The sequence below is a fragment of the Stegodyphus dumicola genome, chromosome 4 (assembly GCF_044657685.1).
Source record: "Stegodyphus dumicola isolate Sdum_Otavi_A_Nest chromosome 4, ASM4465768v1".
In the NCBI taxonomy this organism is placed as follows: Eukaryota; Metazoa; Arthropoda; class Arachnida; order Araneae; family Eresidae; genus Stegodyphus; species Stegodyphus dumicola.
In genome coordinates, this window is record NC_140771.1 from 24273832 (window position 1) to 24298627 (window position 24796).

General features: G+C 29.4%; 2 protein-coding genes across 7 annotated transcripts in view; one reads left to right on the plus strand and one right to left on the minus strand.

Annotated features, from left to right (window-relative positions):
- Nucleotides 1-16643, plus strand: part of pdm3 (POU-domain protein pdm3) — a 61242-nt gene extending 44599 nt beyond the window's left edge. The window contains exons 13-14 of the mRNA XM_035363234.2: nt 2762-2982; nt 4994-16643. Coding sequence (XP_035219125.1) covers nt 2762-2982; nt 4994-5118 — 346 coding nt within the window. The 3' untranslated portion in view covers nt 5119-16643. The remainder of the gene's footprint in view (nt 1-2761; nt 2983-4993) is intronic.
- A 289-nt stretch (nt 16644-16932) lies between these two features.
- Nucleotides 16933-24796, minus strand: part of LOC118186243 (transmembrane ascorbate-dependent reductase CYB561-like) — a 141783-nt gene continuing 133919 nt past the window's right edge. For all 6 annotated transcript variants that reach the window (XM_085814619.1, XM_085814617.1, XM_085814615.1 and 3 more), the window contains exon 5: nt 16933-23701. In XM_085814619.1, the coding sequence (XP_085670745.1) occupies nt 23527-23701 (175 nt within the window). In that variant the 3' untranslated portion in view covers nt 16933-23526. The remainder of the gene's footprint in view (nt 23702-24796) is intronic.

Sequence of the window (24796 nt, forward strand, 5' to 3'; positions counted from 1 at the left end):
ATACCACGCAGTCATTACTTTCACCACTTTAGACACATTCCTCTCTCCAATTTCTCCCCCCACTTCTCTGAAATAGTATCCTCCTTCACATACTTTGTTGAGGTCATTGTGGTGTTGCATTCCAAAGCTTTGCGAATAATTTTACGGATAACAGCGCAAAGCAAATGATAGTATTTTGGAAGGGTGTATATATATGCCCGAGGCAGTTAACGCATCAGCTGAGCAAGGCGTATATATACACCTGCAGCAGTTAAGGGGTTAACCCAGATTGGGCAGATTCTAATCTCAATCTTCAGTGGAAAAAACAACTCCTATTATAGTTATAATAGAAATGCTTTGGGGATATGTATAATCATATGTAATTGGCAAATTTTTGTGTTTCCAGTTGGTACCATCATTAATTTACCTCTCATCACAGTCATCGTTAATTTACCTCTCATTCCAGTCTATTAATGCACTACGCGGATAGACTGGAATTTTCTTAAAACACACCTGGAAAAGTCAGGGAATTTCATTCTCCTGTTTGAGTGGGAACCCTGTTGGTAACTTTCTTGTAGGCCATGTTATAGCAAATACAGATGTGTGAGAGTTGCAGATTCTCGGTGTAATGTATAGTCCCTGCCTAGTTTAAAGTTTCTTTAACCATGTAAGATAAAACATTAACCTGATAATTAAAAATTATTAATTATTATTAATGAACATTTATTATTACAAAAAGAGGTAATTAACTTTTCCCTTTGGTTTGCCTTACCTCCCTTCCCACAAAAAAAAAAAAAAAAAAAAAAAAAGCTAGATAGTGAAAATACTCCAAGCCATTTTTTATGTGCACTCACATTGCAAAAACACTGCATTTACAAAATCCATGCCTTCTCTGAGATTCAAACATAGAGCCAATTGTATGACATTCAACACTGCTAACTGCCACACTGAATGGACTTCTAAAAACCTATTTGAAGGATAGTGTGAGAATTCTTGCATTAAAAGTTACAAAATCTCTTGTTTTAAACTTTGTAATTTTAGCTGTGTTTCTTTTATGAAATTACGAAGAGACTTGTTTGAAGACTGAAATTTTTAAATAAAAGTGATATATGAAATGCCTTGCTCAGATCATAATGCTGATTTCTGAACTTGAATTTGGTTATAAATATTGTATAAATTTTATATTTTAGAATATGTAACACCTGGGGATGTTTTGATTTATAAATTTGATAGGTATAGCACAAACTCAATCTTTATATTCTGCATTAATGAAATTGAACCATAAACAAATAACCACTTTTTATATATTATTCTCTGCGAAATATTAATAACAGCAATCCATTAAACATAGAGCAATCCATTAAACATAGACATAAAGTCAATGTATAAATATGGCCAGCACTGATCCTTTACTGTCATTCGCCCACGTGCTAATTAAAATTGGTCACCCGTTTTTACAGAAATATAATATTTTTTATTAGTTATTGGAAAAATATGTTGCTAGGAAATTTCTGAGGGTGTTTACAGAAGTTGAACTTGGTTGTGGACCGTTGATGGTTCCACAAGAAGGGGTGATGATGCACATAGCCAGAACATGCATGATGTTTTTGTTAGACATTCCTGTAAAGGTTAATTTCTTGTTTTGGAGATATTTCATGGTTATCAAGTGTACTGTTTTTTTTTTAATTACGAGTATACCTCAAGAAAAATATTTGAATGGCATGTTTTGCTATAGTATTGGAATTGAAAGGCTGCATCAGAGCTGCTGTCACCAAAATCTCTGGCAATGTATAATTGCTGTAAATTTATGAAATATTTGTGTGTAATTTAGATTCTATGAACTTTTGTAATATTGTTTTATATATTTATTTATTGCATTTTAATAATTTTACTGTATCTTTTTGTTTGATCAAATTTTCAGCCATTTATTATGTTTTTAGTATTTTATTTCCTCTATAATGTTGTAGATATTTTGAGTTGATTTTAAATTGTTAAGATAGTTGAGTTAGAACTAGAGATATGGGCAAAAGCCATTTTTGGCAATAATTTCTGTTGTATATTGACAACATTCTGGAAATTTACAGGAAACACATTTTTGTAACCTTAGGATAGTTTTCTTGAAACTTCCACAAGTCTTGGGCAACCCTATAGATACTGGTTGTTGCTGAAGCTGCAAGTCAGTCACTTCGGTAATTCAGCTTTGAGCTGTGTGATTATACTGAGCTCCTGCTCTGTGATTACTGCTTTGGAGTACAGAAGTTTGGATGATCTGCTGTATTTAGTGTGAATTAAGGAGACTTTTCCTTATCTTCATTTTTGTACTAAGTCTGTTTTGTATTCATTTATCTTAATATATGAGCAGTTATTTATTACATTAAAATTTCAGTTTCTTCCTGTTCATCTGGCATAGTTATAAACGGAACTGTATGAGCCTGTTGCATGCAACATCATAATGGACAGCATTTATTATTACTTGGAAGATTGTGTGTATGTTATAGCAGCCATTTGACAAAAGTTATATTTTAACGCTGACTGATGAATGGCATTTCTGTAATTATTATTTGATACAGACAATAATAAATAAAAATCACTATTCGATTAGATCTCTTTATGTTATATAAATTCTACTATAACTTGTATAATAAAATAAAACTTTTAAAAAAAAGTTTTAGATTTTTCCATTTTTGTATTACAATTACTTAACTGCAACTTAATTACAACTTGTAGCTTTATTAATCAGCTTCTGTAATTAGATCTATTGTCTTTTTGTTTTCGTATGTAGGTTTGAAAAACTTGATATTACTCCCAGAAGTGCTCAAAAAATTAAACCAGTTTTAGAAAGGTGGATGAAGGAAGCAGAAGAAAGGTATAAAAATGGAGCCCACACACTCACAGAATTCATTGGCAGTGAACCTACGAAGAAGAGGAAAAGACGAACATCTTTTACTCCTTCTGCTTTAGACATTTTAAACCAATTTTTTGAAAAAAATACTCATCCTTCAGGTATTTTTAATATAATTTTATATCTTCTTTTAAGATAAAAATATCTTCTTTTTTTTTTTTTATCTAATAGTACTGTTTGAATCAGAAATGTCATTCTGATGATATTTCTTGCATCTATTATAATAGTAATATGGTGGATATACCATATGTTTTAAGTTCTCTGCTTTTATCAGTTTTGAAAGTAAAAACTAATAAATCTAACACCTACCATATGTTTGTGATTGACTAAATCATTATTATTTCATGAATGAAATCATTGTTCAGAGAAATGGCTATTAAAGATCTTTTACATACATGTTAATTTTGGCTCATCCAGTGAAAATTTCAAAGTTGCTTACAGAATGTAAAACTGTGTTAGAAATCCAGCTTACCTGCTAGCATTAGAATACTGGGTAAGACAGAATTATAGAATTATTATTAGAATATTCTTTGATTAAAAAGTATTGATATAAAATATATTTAGAATAAATATGATGTATAAAAATGTATTTTGATAAAAGTATGCTCACCTGTAATGAGCAAAAGGAATGCTGGTCGCTGGCAGGAGAGCTGAATTGAGAAATTTTGGGACCTCTTAATGAGGTTAATTTGACAATTATACTTCCTTGTGGCTTAGTCAGACTGTTTCATAATTTATTATCACTACTAATTTTTTCAAAAGTACTTATGCAATATATATTTTTTAATAGTTTCCAAACTATTGCAGTTTTAAATAATCAAATAGAATACAAACAAGTATAAAAACTGTAATGTAACACTTATATTAAGCAAAATAAATATTATTTTCAGGAAAACAAATTGAAAAGGCTAATAGTTTCATTAAATTCAAAATTGTAAAGCTTTTAATAGTTTCTACATTGGAAACTTTAAAAAGTATAAAAAATTCAAATGTATTATGTTTTACAGTACAGTCAAAAGTCTTTCATCCGGACTCGTTGAGACTTTGGCGATTCCGGATTATAGATCATCAGTTTAAATTTGGTAAGATGGCATGCAGAAATTATAAAATTAAAAATATGAAACCATAATTTATGAAATAAAAAGCAGTTATGATCTAAAGGGTATCAAAATTTACAAAAAAAAAAAAAAAAAAAAAAAAAAAAAGCTTAATATTTATTTGTTTACTTTATTAAACATTTCTTTCAACGTGTGCATGCGTAAATTATACATTACGCGTAGTCGAAGAAAATTGCAACCAGAAAACTATTTGATGTGTATTCGTGATATTTATAATGACGAGGAATTTGATTTAAATTATATCAAAGACGGAGTACATCGAGGTGAAATACTACATTTAGTAAGGAATTATAAGCCGAATAAAATAAAAACATCTGCCCTGAAGACAAGGATAATGCTGACAGATCAACTTCCAGTTCATTGCGCGCTGCAGCGTTCCTTCTCCCCCCCTCGGCAGAGCAGCGTGAAATTGATAAACAGATTTCGGAATGGTTAGAGAAACAAAGGCTATGCCTTTATCCATTTTTTGCAGCAATTCCACTTTTTGTTTGATGGACATCAAAACGTGCTTTCGCTTTGTAGATATCCTTTGGCAGCTCCAGAATGGAAATTCTTTTTGACATAATCGAAAGTTCAAGCTTACTTTTATAAAATTGCTCTAACAGTCTGCAAAAAAATAATAAACCAGATCCAATTAGAAGATTAAGGAACAACGCAATATGCAACATTAACTGAATTAGATAATTTTAGCTTAGCTTATACCGTCCGTTATACATTAAACGCACAAGCGTAAACGTATTACGCGCAGAACACACATATTCGCAGCCGTAAAGGTCTTACGCGCATGCGTCAACGTGACGCATGCGCAGAAAGTTTGTAGCTTTGAGGTCCGGATTATGGGTGTCTGAATTAACGACTTTTGACTGTATATAGTTCATTACAGTAAGATTGTCTGTATCTAACAAGAAAATATATCAAATTTTGTTTTGTGTTCTTATATTTTATTTGTATGTCATAAATATCTGTGTTCTCAGTATTTATGGCTAATTTTCAGGCTTAGAAATGACTGGACTTGCAGAACATTTGAATTATGATCGTGAAGTTGTTCGAGTATGGTTTTGCAACAAACGACAAGCTCTGAAAAATACAATAAAGAAGCTCAAGAGTGGTTCTCAATGATATCAAGATTTTCGTTTTTTTAAAGTGCAAAATTGCATATTTATGTATTTGTTTAACCATCAAAAAGAATAATCAAAGGATCTATAACCAGTCAAGCAATGAAAGAAATGTATATATTGTACAGATCATTGATTTTTTAAACTCTCATTAATGAATTTCATATATTCATGTATTTATTGATTTTAGCTTATTTACAAAGCTGTTATATCATTTCATCTGCCACAGCTTTTCCTTACACCAAACTAAGCTGTAATATAATGTACATTTTTTACTTTTTATTTCTACATATTTTTACCATATCATTCAACTTGACGTCCTTGATTTTAAAATCAAACAAACTGTGATTGTATCATGATGTGAAGAAACTAGTGTTCAAAAAGTGAGTGTAATGTACCTGTTTCAGTCAGTGTTTCTTGTTTTGTTTTTATGAAATCTGAGTATTTTTTAAAATATTTTAATTTAAATTTCTGTTTTCAAAGTTTGAGTTTCCTTAAATCCTTATGTATTGATAAATTTCTGCAAACTCTAAAGTATCAATTAACTATGCAGACCAAAAATATTACTAATGTTTTTATTTATAAAAAATAATAAAAGACTTTATGAATCATAGAATCTAATTTGAAATAGTATTTAAACAATTGTACAGTTATTTGCTTTCTTAGATATTTCCATGACTTTTAATGTATTCTGAACTAAAATTGTCTGTGTGATCAATATCAAACCTAATGGTTATTGTGACACTTTCAGTGGTTGGAAATCATTGAAGAGTCATTAGAAAGTTTAACTAGAAACTGTTAGTATAAAAGCATTTTATTATTTCACAGTTTGTACAACTGATTAAAAATTTCTCTTCTTATCAATTAGAGATTAATCAATTGATAAGATCTTGCTTATCAATTAGAGTTTTACAATTTTAAAATTTGAGGTCAGGTCTCAAATATAATTACAATAAATACAGCTCTAAATTAATTGTATAAAACTCTGTGAGTAATTCACATGTCCATATAATAGATCTGCTTACTGAATTGAAGCATGATAATTTTCATTTCATATAATTTTATTATACCTAAAAATTCATGGTCAGGTAGCTATGTATTTAATTCTGAGAGAAAAGTCAGTTGTATAAGAAAATAGTTTTAACTAAAGTTCATTGTCACCAATGCCAATATCAAAAATCAACAATCCCACGATATTTTTTTATAGAATTTCAATAAATACAAAAACGCAGTGACCAGTGAAAGATGGTTTTAAGGTGTTGGCTACCCCCCCCCCAAAAAAAAAAAAAAACTTCTGGTAACTGTACTAAACAAACTGCAGGGGGACTTGCATTTCATGCACTTGTTGTCAATACCATTCTAAAACCATAAATGTGCATTGTTTGCGATTTTCACCTAAATGCATTTTCTAGTATTTCAAATGTTCTGCATTATTCTGCGGTTTACATTTTGTGCAGTTGCTGATTATTTCAGCCTGTCTTTGGACAGTCAAAATCATATTTTAACTGCCTGTGTTGAGCGCTGATGGTGCTTGTACAATTTTGTCCAGTTCCAGCCCTTGATGCCCAGGGAATTATAAACAGAATTCTGGTACTCCTGTTCTTTTATCTAGATTAAGTGGTACTTCTGTTCTTTTCAAAAGATACATTTCTCAAGACCTTCAAACCAATGAATTTAATGTAAATCTGCTGTGTACAGATCTTATTCTCACAAATTTTCATGCCTTATTGATCAGGCTGTCAGAATCATAGCATAAAAATTATAACAATATTTTTTCCAAATTTCAAATATTTCAACAAGTTTGTCTCAAAATAAAAAATTGGCAGGTTCATGGGTTTGATATATTGCTGTGGTAATTTTAATTTTGATATGAAGAGTCTGAAAGAGGATTTTGTATCTAAAATAGATGGGAAAGCTCTTCACTTTTCGTTCTTCTTTTTTTTCTCTTTTGCTTGCTGCTCCTGTAGGATTACATTTTATTTGTGCCTTGTCCTGATTTAGGAATTACCAGGATTGGTATTGATCACAAATACATAAATTAATTAATAGTTACCGTATTTGCCAGCATATAAGACACACTTTTTTCTTTGAAAATAGGTCTGAAGAACGGGGTTTGTCTTTTACGCCAATACTGCGTCTTATACGTCGTTTATGAATGGGTCAAATCTTCATGGGATGCTGTGAAAACTGAGACAGTGTTTTAATCGTTTAAGAAGTGTGGCATTAGTCATGCACTGAATTGTACAGAGGACAATTTGTTGTATGAAGGCTCAGATGCTGATTTACTAGAGGTTTCAAGTGACTCTTCACTTAGCTCTGGAGATGAGTGTCTGGGTTTTGATGAAGAAGATGAAAAGATGTTCTTTCCCAGATAAATTAAGTATTTGCAGAAAGAATTACTTTATATTTAAAATACTGTAAATTCATTGTAATGAGTAAAAAGGGAGTACGTCTTATAGGCCAGTGCATCTTATACGCTAGTAAATACGGTAATTTTACAAGAAAACAAAGCTATCGGACTGAGAGAGATTTCTTATGTGAAAAAAATCCCATAAACTGCTTTTTATTTGTATTACTTATGATGGAAGTTGAAAGAGAATTCCATGGGGCAAAATTACTTTTGTTTCACCGCATAAATATTTAGCCTTTGATAAGGTCTGTATTTTAGTAAAGTTACATAATTGAAGCTCAGCCAGTCAGATAGAAATTTTTTATGAAACTGAATGTGAGGAAGTTCATTTTTGTGCCAATGATATCTGCAACAGACATGAATTTAGCATCACTTGTATATCTATGAATTCCTTTGCATTTTTAAAAATATTGAAAATTTAATACTGGATGAAATATGTCATTGCTTAATATTGAAATTATTTCTATTTTATTGAAATGGAACAAAACATGAGTTATTTTATGACCACAACAGTAATTTTCAATATATACATAGAACTATTTGTACGTACATAATATTATCCTGTAAAATTTTGATGATTTGTACTTAATTCGAAAAAGTTCAGACACTGATTTTTTCCTGAAGCTTAAATTTCAAAATAATATGTTAATCTCTATTTAAAAAAAAACACACATTGGTACAAATACAAGACTGTTAGCATTAATAAAAGATTAAATATGTTGCCTTTTAAAATTAACATACTTAACCTATCATTTCGGGTTCCATATGGTTCGCAAAATAATATGTAATGGTAACTGTCAAAAAATGTTGCTTTATATCATTTTTATTTTGATTTGTTTTCTTTCATAAGTTAAAAAAGATATACAGGAGCTACATTTAAAAAAAATATTAATTGCAAGAACATTCAGTAGATTGTAATTTGTCTCATTGTTTATGTGTGTATTTTTTTTTTTTATTTGACACTTGCATTTAAAAAAACAGTACATCTAGATTTGTGTATTTTTTATCATTCAGTATTTTGTTGGAAAATTTCTGTGTGTATTATACATTATTGAAAATAATGTAATTGGGAGTAAGGGGGCATATTCACAAGTGGCCATTTTATTTTTAAAACACTTATATTTATTGTTGTTTACTGTCTGTTTTCAGAATATATATTTATAAAAAATTAATTTTGTGAAGAAATTTAAATTATTTTGATTTTTTTTTCAGTGTAATAACATTTGTAAAGAAGTACATTCATAAGATCAAATTTTGAATATTTGTGAAAGGTATTGATTTTATGAAAGAGTTAAGTAAATATATTTAATTACTTTATTAATAATTAATTATTCTCGATTTTAAATTATTTAAGTTTCATAAAATGTTGGTTAAAATAAACAAATCAATCAATATATATATATATATATGTATGTATAAATGCATAAAAACTAAAACTAAACTCAGTGACATAACAGCCCTAATGGGCCAAGGCCTGCAGTGCCCGAAATCTGCTTTCTTGTCCATGGGCCCTGGGGTGCATAAGCATATGCCCTGAACAAGTGGTCAGCTTGCTGCAGGACCCCCAGTGTTTAGTCCGCAAGCAAACTTGGTACTCATTTTATCAACCCAAGTGATGGAAATTAAGGGCTGAAAGGCTGAGTCGACCTTGCCCAGCCCAGGAAATAAATACATAAAGAAGCTTAATTTTTAAATGGGAAAAGAATTTTTAGAAATAAACTAAAAATTGAGAATTTTATTTTGGATTAAAATATATTTTATTAGTGAAATATAGAAATTTCATGATATTCTTGGGGATTAGCTTTTTAGTTTACCAACAGTATTATATTATTCACTGTTAAATTGTTTTATGACTTTGTTATGCATATTTAATTTTTTCCAAGTTGTTATCTGTTGTAGAAAAGAATGGCTAGAATTTACCATCATAATACGGGTTTAAAATAACTGTTTAAAAAAAGTGGAAAAGAGTAACATTTTGCTTTCAAAACTAAACCATATATGCGAAGACATCAAAAATAGGCCTCATACGTGGTGTGATAAATTATTGAATGAGATAGAGCTTATCTGCAGCAGGAAAGGTCAATTAAAAATACTGTAATTCAGAAGTTTTGTTATGTCATTAGCTTAAAACAAGCTAATTATGCAACAGATAATAACACATAGCATTATACTATGTGTGGAGACTTTAGCACCTCATTTATGCAAGGTTGATAAAAAGTAGTGGCATCGTACCAGTAGTTCCGATAAGAATTTGTTATCATAGATACAAACAGTTAAAATAACATATAATTTCTGCCAAATTACTGGAAGACTTTAAAAAGTGGATATTTTGAATTCTCAGCAGTCACTGAGGAACCTAAATGATGTTCCTCAGCAACTGCTCTAAAGCATGAATAACCTCCTTTACTTTTATAATAGATCTTTCACGGTGGTTCTTTTGTTTACAAATAGATTGGCTTGGTGGAGGTTTCAGTATCTCCCTCCACCACTGTCACAGAAGATCAATGACAGAGCTTGCATTATTGTACTCTGCATTTTTTATGGAAGATGGTAAGATCATCTGCATCCAGCATTCATGGGAAAGTGACTGTATTTGTTGGTGTGGTGTTCCAGTACCTCTCACTTCCACCGACAGGACATATGTGATAGCACTCACAGTGTGACACTCTGCATTGTTATGGAGAATGACTGTAACCATCAACGATGCAATTGCTTTCTCCTGAGTGCTGGATGCAGATGTTGTGTCAGGTGATAAATTGCATCCTCTTCCAAAACAGTATACAGTATCATAATGTGAAAGCAGTCATGGACTTCCTGTGACATTGATGAGAGGTACTGGCATACTGAAATATACATTTGATATGAATCCATGTGACTATGATCTCTTTGCCAAAATAGGAAAATTACAGCAAGACACCTGATATAACAGTATATAGGAGTTATCTGTGCTTTGTGGCAGTCCCCTGCAGGACTTCAACAAAAATAGATGTGTTGTTGTGACTTTTCTCACTCGTCTGACAGTAACATCAGAACAAATCCACAAAATTCATTGTGGCAAAGAGAGCAAGATTGTGGCTGTCATTGGCAACAACAGCCTTTGGCACCATAACAGGTGACAGTACGACTTCGCTTGGTTCCATCCCCAATTTTGATGGAGAGCACACTGAGGTAATGGGTCCAGGGCCCCCCCTACCACCAACCTTTTGAGAGGACTTTTGACTTGCCATTTATTTAGAGTGCCTCCATGCTACAAAGATGCTATACATTTACAGATATCCATTTCTTCTCCGGGATTCAAACCTGTACCCTTCGGTACTGCAATAGGCTTCTGTAACCACCATACTGTCTGGACAGCCCAGAAGTGAATGTGCTGATGATATCCAGTAACTTAAAAAAAGAAGTAGACATAGCAGGTGCTTATATTAAAAGATTGTAAATGTTTATATCTATGGTAACAAAGTCAGCATGTTGACACTACTTTTTATCCAACCTTTATGTATACTACCCTGAATGAAGACAGAAATATAGATGTATGTATAGTGTAATATAATAAAAAATAATTAATGCTTCTGTTCTTAGTATATGGATTCTTTCTTAATAATTTCACCATTTGTAAATCTTAACTCTGGTTGTCCTTTCTATTGAACATAAATATGTAGCCCTTTTCCATATTTAAACTGTGTTTGCTTCTTAAACAGATAAAATGGGAAATCTTAATATTTTGTTGTATAATTAGGATAGTAATTATAATGCTGGAAAAAAAAACCAAAACTTTTTTGACAAGTAATTAAAATTCATCAAACTTCCGTGGCTTATAATATCAAAAAACAGTTTACAGTCGAGAAATTATGTTAATGTTTTGGGAGGGAAAAGTATACCAAAAATAACCCAGTTATATAAATGCATAGTATTTAATTAAATAAAAATTGAACAATACATTTTTTAATTGAAGTTCAGATTTATTGATCGAAATTCTGAAAATGTATGCAATTCTGCTATTTTTGATCAAGACTGTTGTTTAATCGAAGAGTGGTTTTACACATTATATTTATGCATATGCAGATTTTCTCCTTTAAATATCACATGGTTTAGAAAATACCATCATTAAAAATTTTTGTTAAAATAAAAAAAAATTAGAGACTATGGAGAATAATTATAGTGTATTAAAAAGTTTATAGAGGCAATGGAGAATAATGTTATTATGTCTTTGGAAAATGAAATTTTTTCTTATTGCAGACATCCATTAAGTTTACATAATTCAGTCTTCTAATTTAAATTTTAGAATAGGATTCCTGTGCTTCCCCCCCCCAGCTATTTTAATGATAGCACAAAAGTTATTGACATATAAAAATCGTCTAACTTCTATAATGCAAAGTTAAAAAAAAAAAAAGAAAGAGAGAAAGAAATCCTAACTTATTTATTTGTATTAATTATTATTTGTTTACAACAATTCATAATTTATTTAACAGTTATCAATTATTTCAATAATTTATTTATTTATAGAAAAATCTGGTATTAACAAAATCTTAGCAAATCCTCTAAAATTTAAGAAAATTTGCACCATTGTAAATTTACTGCCTTACTTATAATAGTTTTGAAGTATAAATAGTAATTTTCATTCATATTACTTCACAGAAATTAACATAATCTTGCATTAAGATACAATAACATGCCAAACAAATCTTAATTTAGAAGTCAAACAACAAAAATCAACGTTATATTTTCAAATTTTCACAGGACTAGTTTCGATGGTTTTACTGAACCATCATCCTCAGCTACAAAAGTGCAGATGATTGAGATAAGATATGCACAAATGAACGAGATAAGATATGTGCTTTTGCAGCTGAGGATGATGGTTCGGTAAAACCATCGAAACTAGTCGTGTGAAAATTTGAAAATATAATGCTGAATTTTGTTGTTTGACTTCTAAATTAATATAATCTTGCATTTTAAGTGGTATGCATTTAATATTTATTATTTATGTATAAAAGTGTTAGAAGAATCCATAGTATCATCAAAAGTTTAATCTTTTAATGATTGCTACATGTGACTTTTCCCTTATTAAACTCATCGTCTATTCTCCGTATCTAATTATAGGTTACTTCTCATTAACCTGAAGGCTTTACTTTTAAAGTGCATAGGTGATTTTTTTGGAAATATTTATTCTTGCTAAATAATACTGATCATATTAAATGATATTTGCCTTAATTTTTTGTCTTCTCAGCAACTGAAATTTAATTTTTTCATACTACATTTGAAACATGAATATATAGATTCATTTTTTTTTTTTTTTTCCTGTAAAAGGGAATATGAAATGCAAGCTCAAGAAGTTATTTTGGGCTTTGTGATATTTAATTAAAACTGCTCTGCCAGCAATTTGACTGATTTGAAATTTCAAAGTACATAGCATTTATCATTGAATGTGTAATATAGCATTAATTTTTTTAGAAAATATTTTTCTAGAATACATTTTATTAATTTTTTCATTGTGGTTTTAAATATAAATATGTACTGAATAATAATACCATATTTACTTGCATATTTCTTCAATTTCTATAGCTTTCCCTGACCTTAACATAAAATTTTGTAATTTTTTGTCTTGGGCCTTAACATTACACAGTACAGCCTCAGCGTGAAAAATTTGAGCATCTACACAAAGGTTTCTATACATTTTACTTGAATTGGGTAAACTTCATCATGGTGGCAGCATCCTTTGTTAAATTGGATACTTTACTTTCTTTTTGTGGTAATACAACAGGGAAGTAAAAAGAATGGTACTACAGATTGTAACTTAAGACTGGCTGCTTTAGAATATGTATTACAGTAATATCTTTATATGCACTCTTTAATTTGTTAAAATTTTTCTTTTAATCTCGCCTCTAAAAATGGTATACATCATATTATTTTACCCTTCAAAATTTTTAAGTAATAAAATTGTCAAAGAAGAGAATGTGGAATATGCAAGTAAATACAGTAAGCTGCTATTATACCATTAGCAATGTTCAAATCTTTTCTTGCCTAACATTTGTACTATTTTATACTTCATGTATTAAATATGAATATGCAAATCATTCCTTTCATAAATATAAAAGTGCCAGCCTGTTTTAATTTTTTAAATGGTGATATTTTTATTCATAATATGCAACATTTTTAGATCTTTTTGTTGCAATTTTTTGGGGGAGAAGGAGGAAGTATCCAAGTAGGTACAAATAATTAAAAAACAAAATTTTTCTGCTTGGTTAAAGATGTATTAATAATGAAATATATGTACTGATTTATTTTCTGAAGCAATAGCAAGATTGAAAACTTGCTTATGAAGTACAAATTTGCTCATCAACCGTCATTTTAAAAGCCATATACTTCTCTATGGTAGCATGTTTATACATTCAGCTTAAATTTCATCAAGGCTTTCAAATGTGACCTAAAGCATTGGAATTTTCATGCAACATAGCACTTATTATTTATGTGCTGTGTGCTTAGACACCACTTGGAAGGGAGGAGTGCCTTCATGGAGGACTTTCTATTGAAAATTAGCTCGTTTTGTTACACATATGGGAAAATGCAAAAACGCCCATTCTGCCAGCCCTTTAGTCGGAATTGAATCCTGGACCGAACTACCAGTGTTTGGCGATTTTACCACTCGACTGCTAGTGGGCCACAGCATAGCATTTGACTTTGGATATTTCTATAGTCATGTTACTTATAATGGAGTAGGAGCTCAGTTATCACATGTGATCGCTGTGGGAGTTATGTAGAAAGAACCTATGTCATTAGAACATAGATTGTGTTTCTACCATACAAACAGTTGAGTGGTTTTTTTTACTATTCTAACACCTGGATTAATGGAAAACTTTATTCCCATTGTTGTGTATGAAAACAGATCAAAATTTTGGAACTTGAGAGTTCTTCCTCTTCTAAAGTTTTAATCATAATCCTTTGTTCCATAGCCCAAGGTACCTATTATTCTCACAGTAGCAATATGTGATTGATGGGATCAAGTTCCCTCTGCATTATGCATAACATAATGTGCCACATGAAGCACCCTGCAAAAATTTCCTCAATGTAGGTCATATTTGAATGCCCTAATATTTTAAATGTATTTTATTGTGCTACTTACAATTTTTTTTTAAAATATATTTCTCCTTTATTGTAAGCATAAAACTTCATTTAAAGCACTAAATATGCAGTGTTGTATTGGCATTTTATTACATTTTAACATAAGGTGCTAGATTGCTAAGAGGCTTTGATTTATTGAACGTGTTTAGTTGTATTTAGTGATCACTTTAAGGAGGGGGAATAGAGAGAGTAAAAAAGCATATTATTTCAAATTCTTGTAATATGCATTTTAAATTCATAAATCAAAATAAAACAGTGTTTCCTGATTTTAAAAATTAAATATTTTCTTACTTTTGAAAATAAAAAGAAAAATAAGCTTATTACATGTATTAACATTTTTTAAAAATTTAGTTTTGAAAAGCTAGCATTTTGTTTATTAAGTGAAATGGGTTTTCACTTAATAAATAAAACACTAGCTTTTAAAAAAATAAGTGCTATTTTTTTAATATTTGCATAATAAGTTGCATTTCAAGCTCATCCTGTAAATATTTTCTTCAGCTGTATTTATGCACTTTATTAATATTTGAGGATAAGACTCAATTTAAAAGCCAAACATCTTGTGCCTTTTTCAAAATCCTTCATCTTAACAAGACATGTAACAAAGGAGCATTGTTTCTATGAATTTATGTATGTGTGCCAAATATTGCATTTTATTTTAATAGCTATTAATTTCAAAATGCCTTTTAAATAAAGCAGACCTAATTTAACTGCATTGTAGAAGCATTACAATATTTTGTATTAGCACCATTATCTGTTACTTATGTAGATTTATGAACTTTTACACAATACAAATGAAATATCTTCTGTTAAAATTATCAAATAGAGTATAAATTTGTATATAGTTTGTATACATTTTTTTCAAACTACAATGAGTGCATATCAGTATCTGGAGTTCAATAAAAAGAAACATAAGGCTATTTGTATATGAACCTTATGTATTGTATATAATTGTAAAATACTAAAAGAGGTTGTAAATCCAATTATTTTGCTGAAATACAAGACTGTATATCTGATATAAATTTTTGAATGCTCAAAAACCCATATTTTATTGGTGACATAACTGAGTAATTTTATTTGTCGTTTTGGTGACACAAATGAGTTATTTTATTTGTTGTTTCAGCCAAGAAATCAGGCATTGTGTGAAATCAATTTCAAGAAGATTTTGTATACTTCCTTACTATTTATGGTTCATGTTATTTAAATGGCTCCAAGATTATTACCAAATTTGCATTTAAAATAAAGATCTTACATAGCAAACATGTTTACATCTTACATGCAATTTGTGGCTGCCATATTTTTGCAAGCAGTTTTCCAAGGATTTTTGCTGTACAGCACCTAAATTTACAGTTTAACCACTTGTGCTAAAAAGATGTGCCACGCACGTCAAGATGCTTTTGTCTCAAACCACGCGCTAAAATGAAAATAACATGGTTCACACGTCACCTAATAACGAGATTGTTTATTTCTCGAGTTACATCTCTGGATTGCACTCGCAGACGTGGAGCGGCGTAAATGAGACACTTTACCGTTTGTTATAGTGTAGCGCACGGCACCGCAACCGTGAAGTTTAGTCATAGCGCAAGTGGTTAATACTCTATTGTCATGATGGGTAATCTATAAGCGACTGATTAGGACTAAATGGTCTGCAACATATTTTAATGTAATTTAAATAACAACCCATAAAAATAAGGAAGTATTTTTTTTTTGGTAGTGATTAGAACTTTATTAATCAGGCATTCCTTAAAGCATATAATTACATATTTGATATTGGGATCGATTTTGCAGTTTGTATTTTAATGAAGAAATGCTCACATTCTTTTGAATTTGTAGCTTTGAAAGCTCATTTTGTGTAAAACATTTGTGTTGTATAAATTTTAAATGTCAGAAGATTTCTTCAGCTTTTACTGTAATTTTTTTTAATAGAAAAGACTAATCTGTTTAAAATTATTTGAATAGCACAACATTCTCATGAAAACAAAATTAAAAAGTGATTTTAGACTCGATTTTTTTGTTTTATTTTAATAATTGCATAACATTGTACAATATTTGCACAACTGTCGATAGTGCTGCACACAACTGAAATGAGCATATTATGCATAATATAAGGATAATAAAAATAGTAAATGTATGATGACAAAGTGGTATTTTATTATCGGTGAAAAGTTTAACTGCAAAGACTGAATCAAACTTGTCAAATCAAAGATGTGTGATAAGGTTTCAGAGTTTGTTAACTGTCTATACTTGGGTCAAAGTTTGTTTTGTTTCATAGTACCTGTCTGAATAAAAAACTACTTTGCAACAGCAAATATAATTTTATTATATTGCACAACAAGAAACTAAAATAGACAAAGTAACACTGAATGTGACAGATTCACTTTACAGGACATTTTCACAAATAATGAGCAGAGTAGAAGTTTATGAAAATGTTTTATAGAGGCTTTTGCATTGATGATTAAATGCATCTGCAAAATAAAAAAGCTATAAACAAGCTTTATATTATAAATAAGTTTTAAAAAATTATAAATTATGATCCTCCATTACTTATAACAAATTTAAAATGCAAAATAAAATAAAAATGACTACCATAAGCCAAAAACATTAAAAATATGTTTTCACATCCAAAATGTACTGGAAGATATGTGAAAAAGTATAAAAATTGCATTTTAATACAGTTCACTTCAGAAATATGCATAGATTTCATTTTTCCTGTATTGTATTCATTTTATAGTTAATAAAGAGAAGAAGTTATATTGTATTTATATTTTCAAGACTTCATCATATATGAACCATCAATGTTTTAAAAAAATTATGCTAATTATTTCTGCAGAAAATATTTCCTAAAAAACACACCCTATACTGAGAAGAGTTCTCATAATTCAAGTAAAAATTGCATTCGATACATCTTGTTAAAAATTAAATGAATTCATTTAAAATATCCACTTGCATATTGCATAACTCTAGCATATATGCAATATTTTGCTTTTCCAGTTATATTTTATTATAACTTTTAAAATTGGAATTTTTATTTTTATCAACCTTTCAAGAAGAAAAAGCAGCATTTCTTAATTAAATTTCATTTTCATAAAATCATGGCTGTCAAATTTTTCCTTTTTAATACTTGAAATATATGCTACTGTTGTTAATGCATTTTTTATGCAGTCCTTTATATCCTGACAAAATAAAAAGTTCTTATTAATTGAAGAGGTGTACATTTTTTTTCCTCAGTCCTATAAAAATAAATTGCTAATCAGCATAACAGTCATTCATTTAAAAACAATCTGTTGTTTTTTCATTAACATTTTGCAAGAAATGTTATATATTTTCCTTTGCTATATATTTTCTTCAATTATTTCGTTTGCTATATATTTTCTTCAATTATTTTTATTTTATTCAAATAGTAATGCACTGTTTAATTATATATATAATAATCTTTCTACATTTAAAAAAGAAATATAGAAATAATCAAAAGCAAAAAACTTCTTGACCTAAATTTAATTTATTTAATAGCAAGGATTTGCTTATCAAATGAAAACACTACGTATTTTTATTCTTAGAGCGAAGAAATGAAACAACTATCCAATTTCTTCAATAAATATCTCCTTCAAAGATAACTTAGAAGTATTTGATTTGCAGAATTCAGAATCATTCTAACTCCTTTTTTAGTTTACATAGGTATTGTATGAATAAATATTTCTTACAGTGGTTTGCCATGTTTTTGACTAAAGGGGACTGGGCAGGAAGAAAAATTCTAAGACAGCAGTGGTTGTCATCTTAGAGAGATGAGATTCATTACAGGTTTATTTCTGTTTGCAGAGATACTGATCACCTTCAGAAGTCATCATGACAGGGATTATTGCATACTGAATATGAAGACTGTATAAAAATGGTTATAATGCTGTGATATATTTTTGAAAATTGGATAAAGAAGAGAAGTCAAAATGATCTTTAATATCTCAAAAAAAACCCAAAGCTTTCTTATTTTTGTATCATTAATCATTTTGAAATTATATTATATCCACTTTGGAATAATAGGTATAATGTTCTGTGTTTGTACAAACAAGATCATATGGAGATCTACCTTTTGTCATTATTTTTGTGTCTTGTGAAAAGATATTATCCTCCAAAACATGATTTGACAAACCATATAGATCATAAGGTTGTAACACGGATAGTACATCGTCATACAACAGCATCATGCTTTGTAATGATACCTTGTGAGAGGACTAGCTTTTTATACTGCTTCCCCTCTCCACAGTTTAAACTCAGAATTGCTGCACTTTGTACTATTCATATACCATAAGAACACTTTCATAAAAATGAGCTAAAATATAGCATTAAAAGTTAAATTAATTTTGCTTATAAGAACAACATGAAAATTAAAATTTCTTACGACCTATCACAAGTAGTTAACAGCACATCTAAGGAGAACATATGAAAGCCATCTACTCCTCTCTCATATAGAGCTAGTGAGACATAAGCTGATCCCTTTTCAGGAAAAACTGACTACACTTGAATGGTGCATGATTTTGACAGAGGTAAAATAATGTTCCTTTTAAGCTTTTCAATGTTAGGTAAAAATATATTTGAAAATGTTAATACATAAAATGCTAGGGGTCTAGTCCACTGACGGCACAGCACTGATTTCTTATAGTAAAAAAAAAAAGTTTTATTATTTAGCTTGCATATAAAAAAAAGCGTATATAAGTAGATATTTTTATTAATTAAAAAAGTCAGCTTTTTTTATCACTTCATACATTTCACACTCAAAAAGTACGAATTTTTCCCAATTTTCAGATGTAATTCAGAATCGAACTGCAAGCCATGCTGCATCAGCCCTCACACATACACACACTCTATGGTCCACTTTAAGGAAATCACTCACCAACCATTTCATCTGGCTTTTTACATATGTCTATAAATCTTACGCTATGATCAAACATTAGATGTTAAATGAAGTTTATTGGTATGCATGTTAAAATTCTAGCAGCCTTTTATAATATAGTGAATATGTGATACTTTATTGCCTATATCAGGAAGAGACAAAAATAAATAAATAACGGTTTACAAGGAAGCTAACTGCTAAATTAAATTAAGCATAATAATATAAATTTTCTAACAAATCTGCTTTGTATATTTAAAAATAACAATAACAAATATGCATTAATACATGCTGTAGGATGTTATACTCCAAAACAGCGAAAAGTTTAAAAATATCTGTGTGTTTTAAGTTTTGAAATTAATATGTATAGCTAGTAGAAGTCTTTCAGTGTACTGTACAATGACCAGCACCTCCGAGTCCCTCAAAAACATTCTTACTTTCATATCATCCCACTAGCTATACAGTTTGAAAGTGGTACTTAAAACGATGTAATTAGATATGCAAAATTAACTATTACAACTTCATTTAGTAGGGTATTAGACATTCTATTCAGTTCTACGTATCTATAGTAAATGAAATTTCAAATTTTCATGAAAACTTTAATGCAAATTATAATTTTAAAATTCACTTGATATTTTCTTGACTGGTCTGGCAGAATGCTAGTCTAATCATTTCCTAAGATAATTCAAGAGAAATATTTTTTCATTTAAATTCAAGCCAGAAAAATTAAAGAATTGCATAATATAAAATACTGCAAAGCAATTGAATTATGTTATAGACAACAACAGTAAATAAATATGAAATCTAATTCTCTATTACTTCTAATAAAGCATGAATAAGGGATCTTATTTGGCAAGAGGATTAGAAAAATTATTATCTTTGCAAAGATGGGGAATGAAAATTACAAAATATATTTCTAACAGTATACTATATTCTATAATATAATAATGTAACATATATTCTTGAACAAATGATGAATAAAACACAGCAGCAACTGGTATATCTACATCTCTTTTTTGTAAAACATTTATTTAGTCACAATAAATATTCCTAATTTTTGTTACACATTTTATGATGTTTATTTTCTTATTTATTTCATATATAAATGCTTATAGCTGAAAGTCGCTCTACATCATCTATGTTGAGAGACTTTTAATATTTTATTTATTTATTTTTATAGAAATATGGACCGTTTCTATTATATTCATAAACATGATTTAATGAAAGAAAGCTTTCCCCCCCCCCTCAATCAGATCTGTGACTACTGGTTAGGTTTATTTGGTACGATTTGCAGCTTCATTGGTTAGATTTATTAATTAAATTTCTTCATAAAAATAAGTATATTAATGAGTTATAGTGTATTTTTAAAGTGGGGCTGTTGTATTATACTTCACTGATATAAACATTCATAGATATTTGAAATCATCAATATATTACAATTACCACAAATTATGTAAGCTGTTTTTAGAAAAGCTTTCATTCATAAAATGCTATACACAATTGATATGTGTATCATGAGTATAAGTTATCAAAAAATTCCAAGTATACAAGAGAGAAGATTTGAAATTCTTTATACAGTTAACATTTATAGCAGGTTAATGTAAGACAGAAAGCACCACAATTGAAGCTTACAAATTACAACCTTCAAAGAAACAGACACTGTCTGATGTGCCCTGCTGAACAAATATGCTTCCCTCAATAAATTTCACTTTTATGTTTGTATACATAACTGTTGATGCTTTCAGAATCTCAGTATGTAATTATACACTATGCAGTGACATCAACAGGGAAATAATTATTTTGCTGAAGAAAATATATACTTAAATTTAAAAAGAAAAATATTTAGTTTATAAGTATTTTTAATTTTTCTATAAATAAAGAATGTTCTGAATTAGAATGAGACAAATTTGATAGTTTTAAAATTGAACATTTACCTTTCAGATTAAATCACAACATACATCAGAATATTATCCAATTAATTATTTTTGATATGCACATTTAAATTACTGCAAGAATTCCTTCTGGACCTATCTTATGAAAATATGCATCCTTGTACTGCTTCTTCAGAAATTTACTTTAAAAGTCAAAAGTATATTCTCTTGAACAGAAATAAGATTTTGAGTTCTCTTTCTCATTGCAGTACTTGCTTTTATCAATGCTTCCAAATCTTTCAATACTTCTAGCTTAGGGTTTATTAGGGACATTATTAAATAGACACAAAATCAATTTTCTGGATTTTCAAATAGTGGCTGGTAACTAACAGAGCTGTAGTTAGGGTTTACTGTGCCTGGGGACAATTGAAAATTTTGTGCCCCCTCCTGTTTACCAAGAAGGGAAATCATTTTATTTAAAAACTCACAACATCAATTTGGTACCCTCCCTCTGGATGATGTCCCCCCTTGCCCCTCTCCCTTCGTCTGTGGTAATTAAGCCTGCCACAATAAAATACTTTAATTTTGATAATGATGATTGGTGAAAAGAATCAAAAATCTTTTAATGCACTGTTTAGATAAAAGGAGCTGTTTGATAGACTCATCAAGAAGCATTGCTCTTTTTGTATATGGCATGTCATAAAATTATTTTCCTTTAGATTTCATTCTGAAGAGCACAGAAACAGAGTTAGGGAAATGCTGAATGGTTAATATTTAATGCCACCACTCAAATTAGGATTAAACATAAAATACAATTTAACATTTATGATCAGTTTTTTTAAGTTGCAGAATCAAGGCTTCTTTTATTCGAAATCAGCTTTTTGTACTTTTTAACTGGCATTTTAAGATTTTAAGCCTAAATCTTCTCTAACTCAATGAATAATTGATTTTGATATCATCAAATTTCAAGCAATTTGACAGATAAAAATACTTTATTTGTCAACAAACTTGAAGATTTTCATAACCTTATTTGCTTCTTTTTTGGATGAAAAATTTTTTGGATTTTTCTTCTTTTTCCAAGATTTTATTTAACATCACCAATAATGCCCATGCTCTTTACGCTATTTTCAAATTCAATACAGCTTCTCCACCCCCACCCAATTTGATTGTTTTTGTAATGCTTGAACACAGGAATTCTCCTTTGGTCATTGCAAATTTAAAAGCAAACTATTTTTTCCTTAAAAGTTTACTTTAAGTAAGCTGCCACTTTATTAATGGTTCTAGCATTTAAATGACATTGTTATCCTTTTGATAGAAATGAATCACTGTTACAATGACAACTTAAAAATTTTGCATCTTATTTTCATTGACTAACATTTAGTTAATATGATTGTCTCATTGTTGTCTCAGACACTCTTTATCCACTTCTAATTATAAATATCATGACTGAATGGAAGAGAAATATGCCAATGTAAAATAAGAAACTAGACAAAATAATAACATTAGATTTAAAACTTATGCCAAAATAAGATTGCTTTTCTACCTAAATTTATCACAACTTATGCCCGTTCTATGAACAGTTTTCCAAGTAATACAACTGCTTCCTCAAAAAATAAAAACTTAGTTTATAAAATAGATAAGAAAAAACTAATATGAAAAACTTATTGCTTTCACAAAGTCGCAAAGTCATGGTAAGGATTGCATCACTAATGAGTAATAAAAGATAAAAAAAAATATCCAAAATAGTAAAAATATAGAGAACAATCTGTATATGCATCCAATAAAAATACTGCAATGGTGTTAAAGAATTATTAAAATAAAGTTTGATTAAAATACAAACTGTAGCTTGAACATTTCACAAATAATATCTTCTCTAAATGCTTTTAAATATCAAGCCATACAGCAATTTTAAAAATTATATACAAAATTTAAACATTCAAGTTTCACAACTAAAAATATTAGCAACATTCTCAGTGAGAATTCACATTCTGATTTCTAACACTAATTATGTATTTCCTCATTATATAGATATTACAAACAAAAAGTGAATCTAGATCTCCTCAGCAAGGCACATCATTTCCAAAAACTGAGGTTCAATAAATATTTGGCCAAGAACAAATAAAGAAGAATTGTTTATCAATTGCCAGGGGATTGTTGTTCAAGTTGAAGTTGAACTTCTTCTGGTAGAAGACGCCTCCGAAATTGGGGTGTTGCCACTAAGTATACAACCAACAAGGCGAAAAGGAATACCGAATAACCCAAAAGATTTCCAATTGTGGCAGAAGTTGACCTTTCTGAGTATTTACCGCCACTAAAAATAGAAAATAATAAATAAGTAATAAAACTTATAATATACATATAGTATCATGACACACATTAATTTATTGAGAACAAAAAATATTGACTTTTCATTGTCTATAATTCACAAATGAAAAGTTTTTTTTTAATGTTTTAAAAAATTATATTTGTTATAGATTAGTATTACTCCACAGACATTGCAATAAATTAAAAAAGTACTAAATTAAGTATGCAAACAACAATAAATATAACTAAAACAATACAAACAGCTGTAAAGTAAATAAAACAAAGATATTTATTCAAACTTTTCTCTATGAGGAAAAAACATTACTTAGACTAAAATGACTTAAGAGGCAATATCAAAATCTCTACTAAGAGAAGGTAGAGGATATACATACGCTAGAGGATGGCATATTATATCATATATCCATACGCTAGAGGATGGCAATGATTCTTTAACTCTTACTGTGATTAAATGCAGAGCAGGAGAAATAAAATCATATTTAAAAAAAATCCTATTTACAATAACAACACAAGAAATATCTTTATTCACTGATTTCTTTTAACTAAATGATAATGGTCAGATCTCGGGGCAAATCAAGAACTGATAATGTTTGTTTACTTGATTAAGTCTATCTGCCTATGAGAAGGGATGCCTTCATGGAGGACATTTTAGGGGATATTGGCGATAAGGTATTTCCTGCAGTTTAATGTTTCAAATATACCGTCAAATTCGGAGATCCCAATCCCATCACATAAGTAGTGTATTTTTCTCAGCAAAAGGTCAGATACTTTTCAAACAGCCCTTGGACTTGTTCCTTAATTTTATACAGAAATTGTTTCTTGTCCCATTACAAAGTTCCGCTACCCGGATCATGTTGATGGCTCGAGAATTCCCAGTAAACCAAAATCTTTTCATTCTCAACAACCTCTTTATCACCAGTGATCTCTAAGTCTCTAACGCTTTCTGTTTATCACTTTCTTCACTATCACTACTTTGCATCCGTTAATTGACTAATGATAGGAGAATTGTCATTACGATGAAGATTTCAGTTATATCATCTTCATTTAACATTTCTTCACATTTCTTCACATATTCTATTAATCA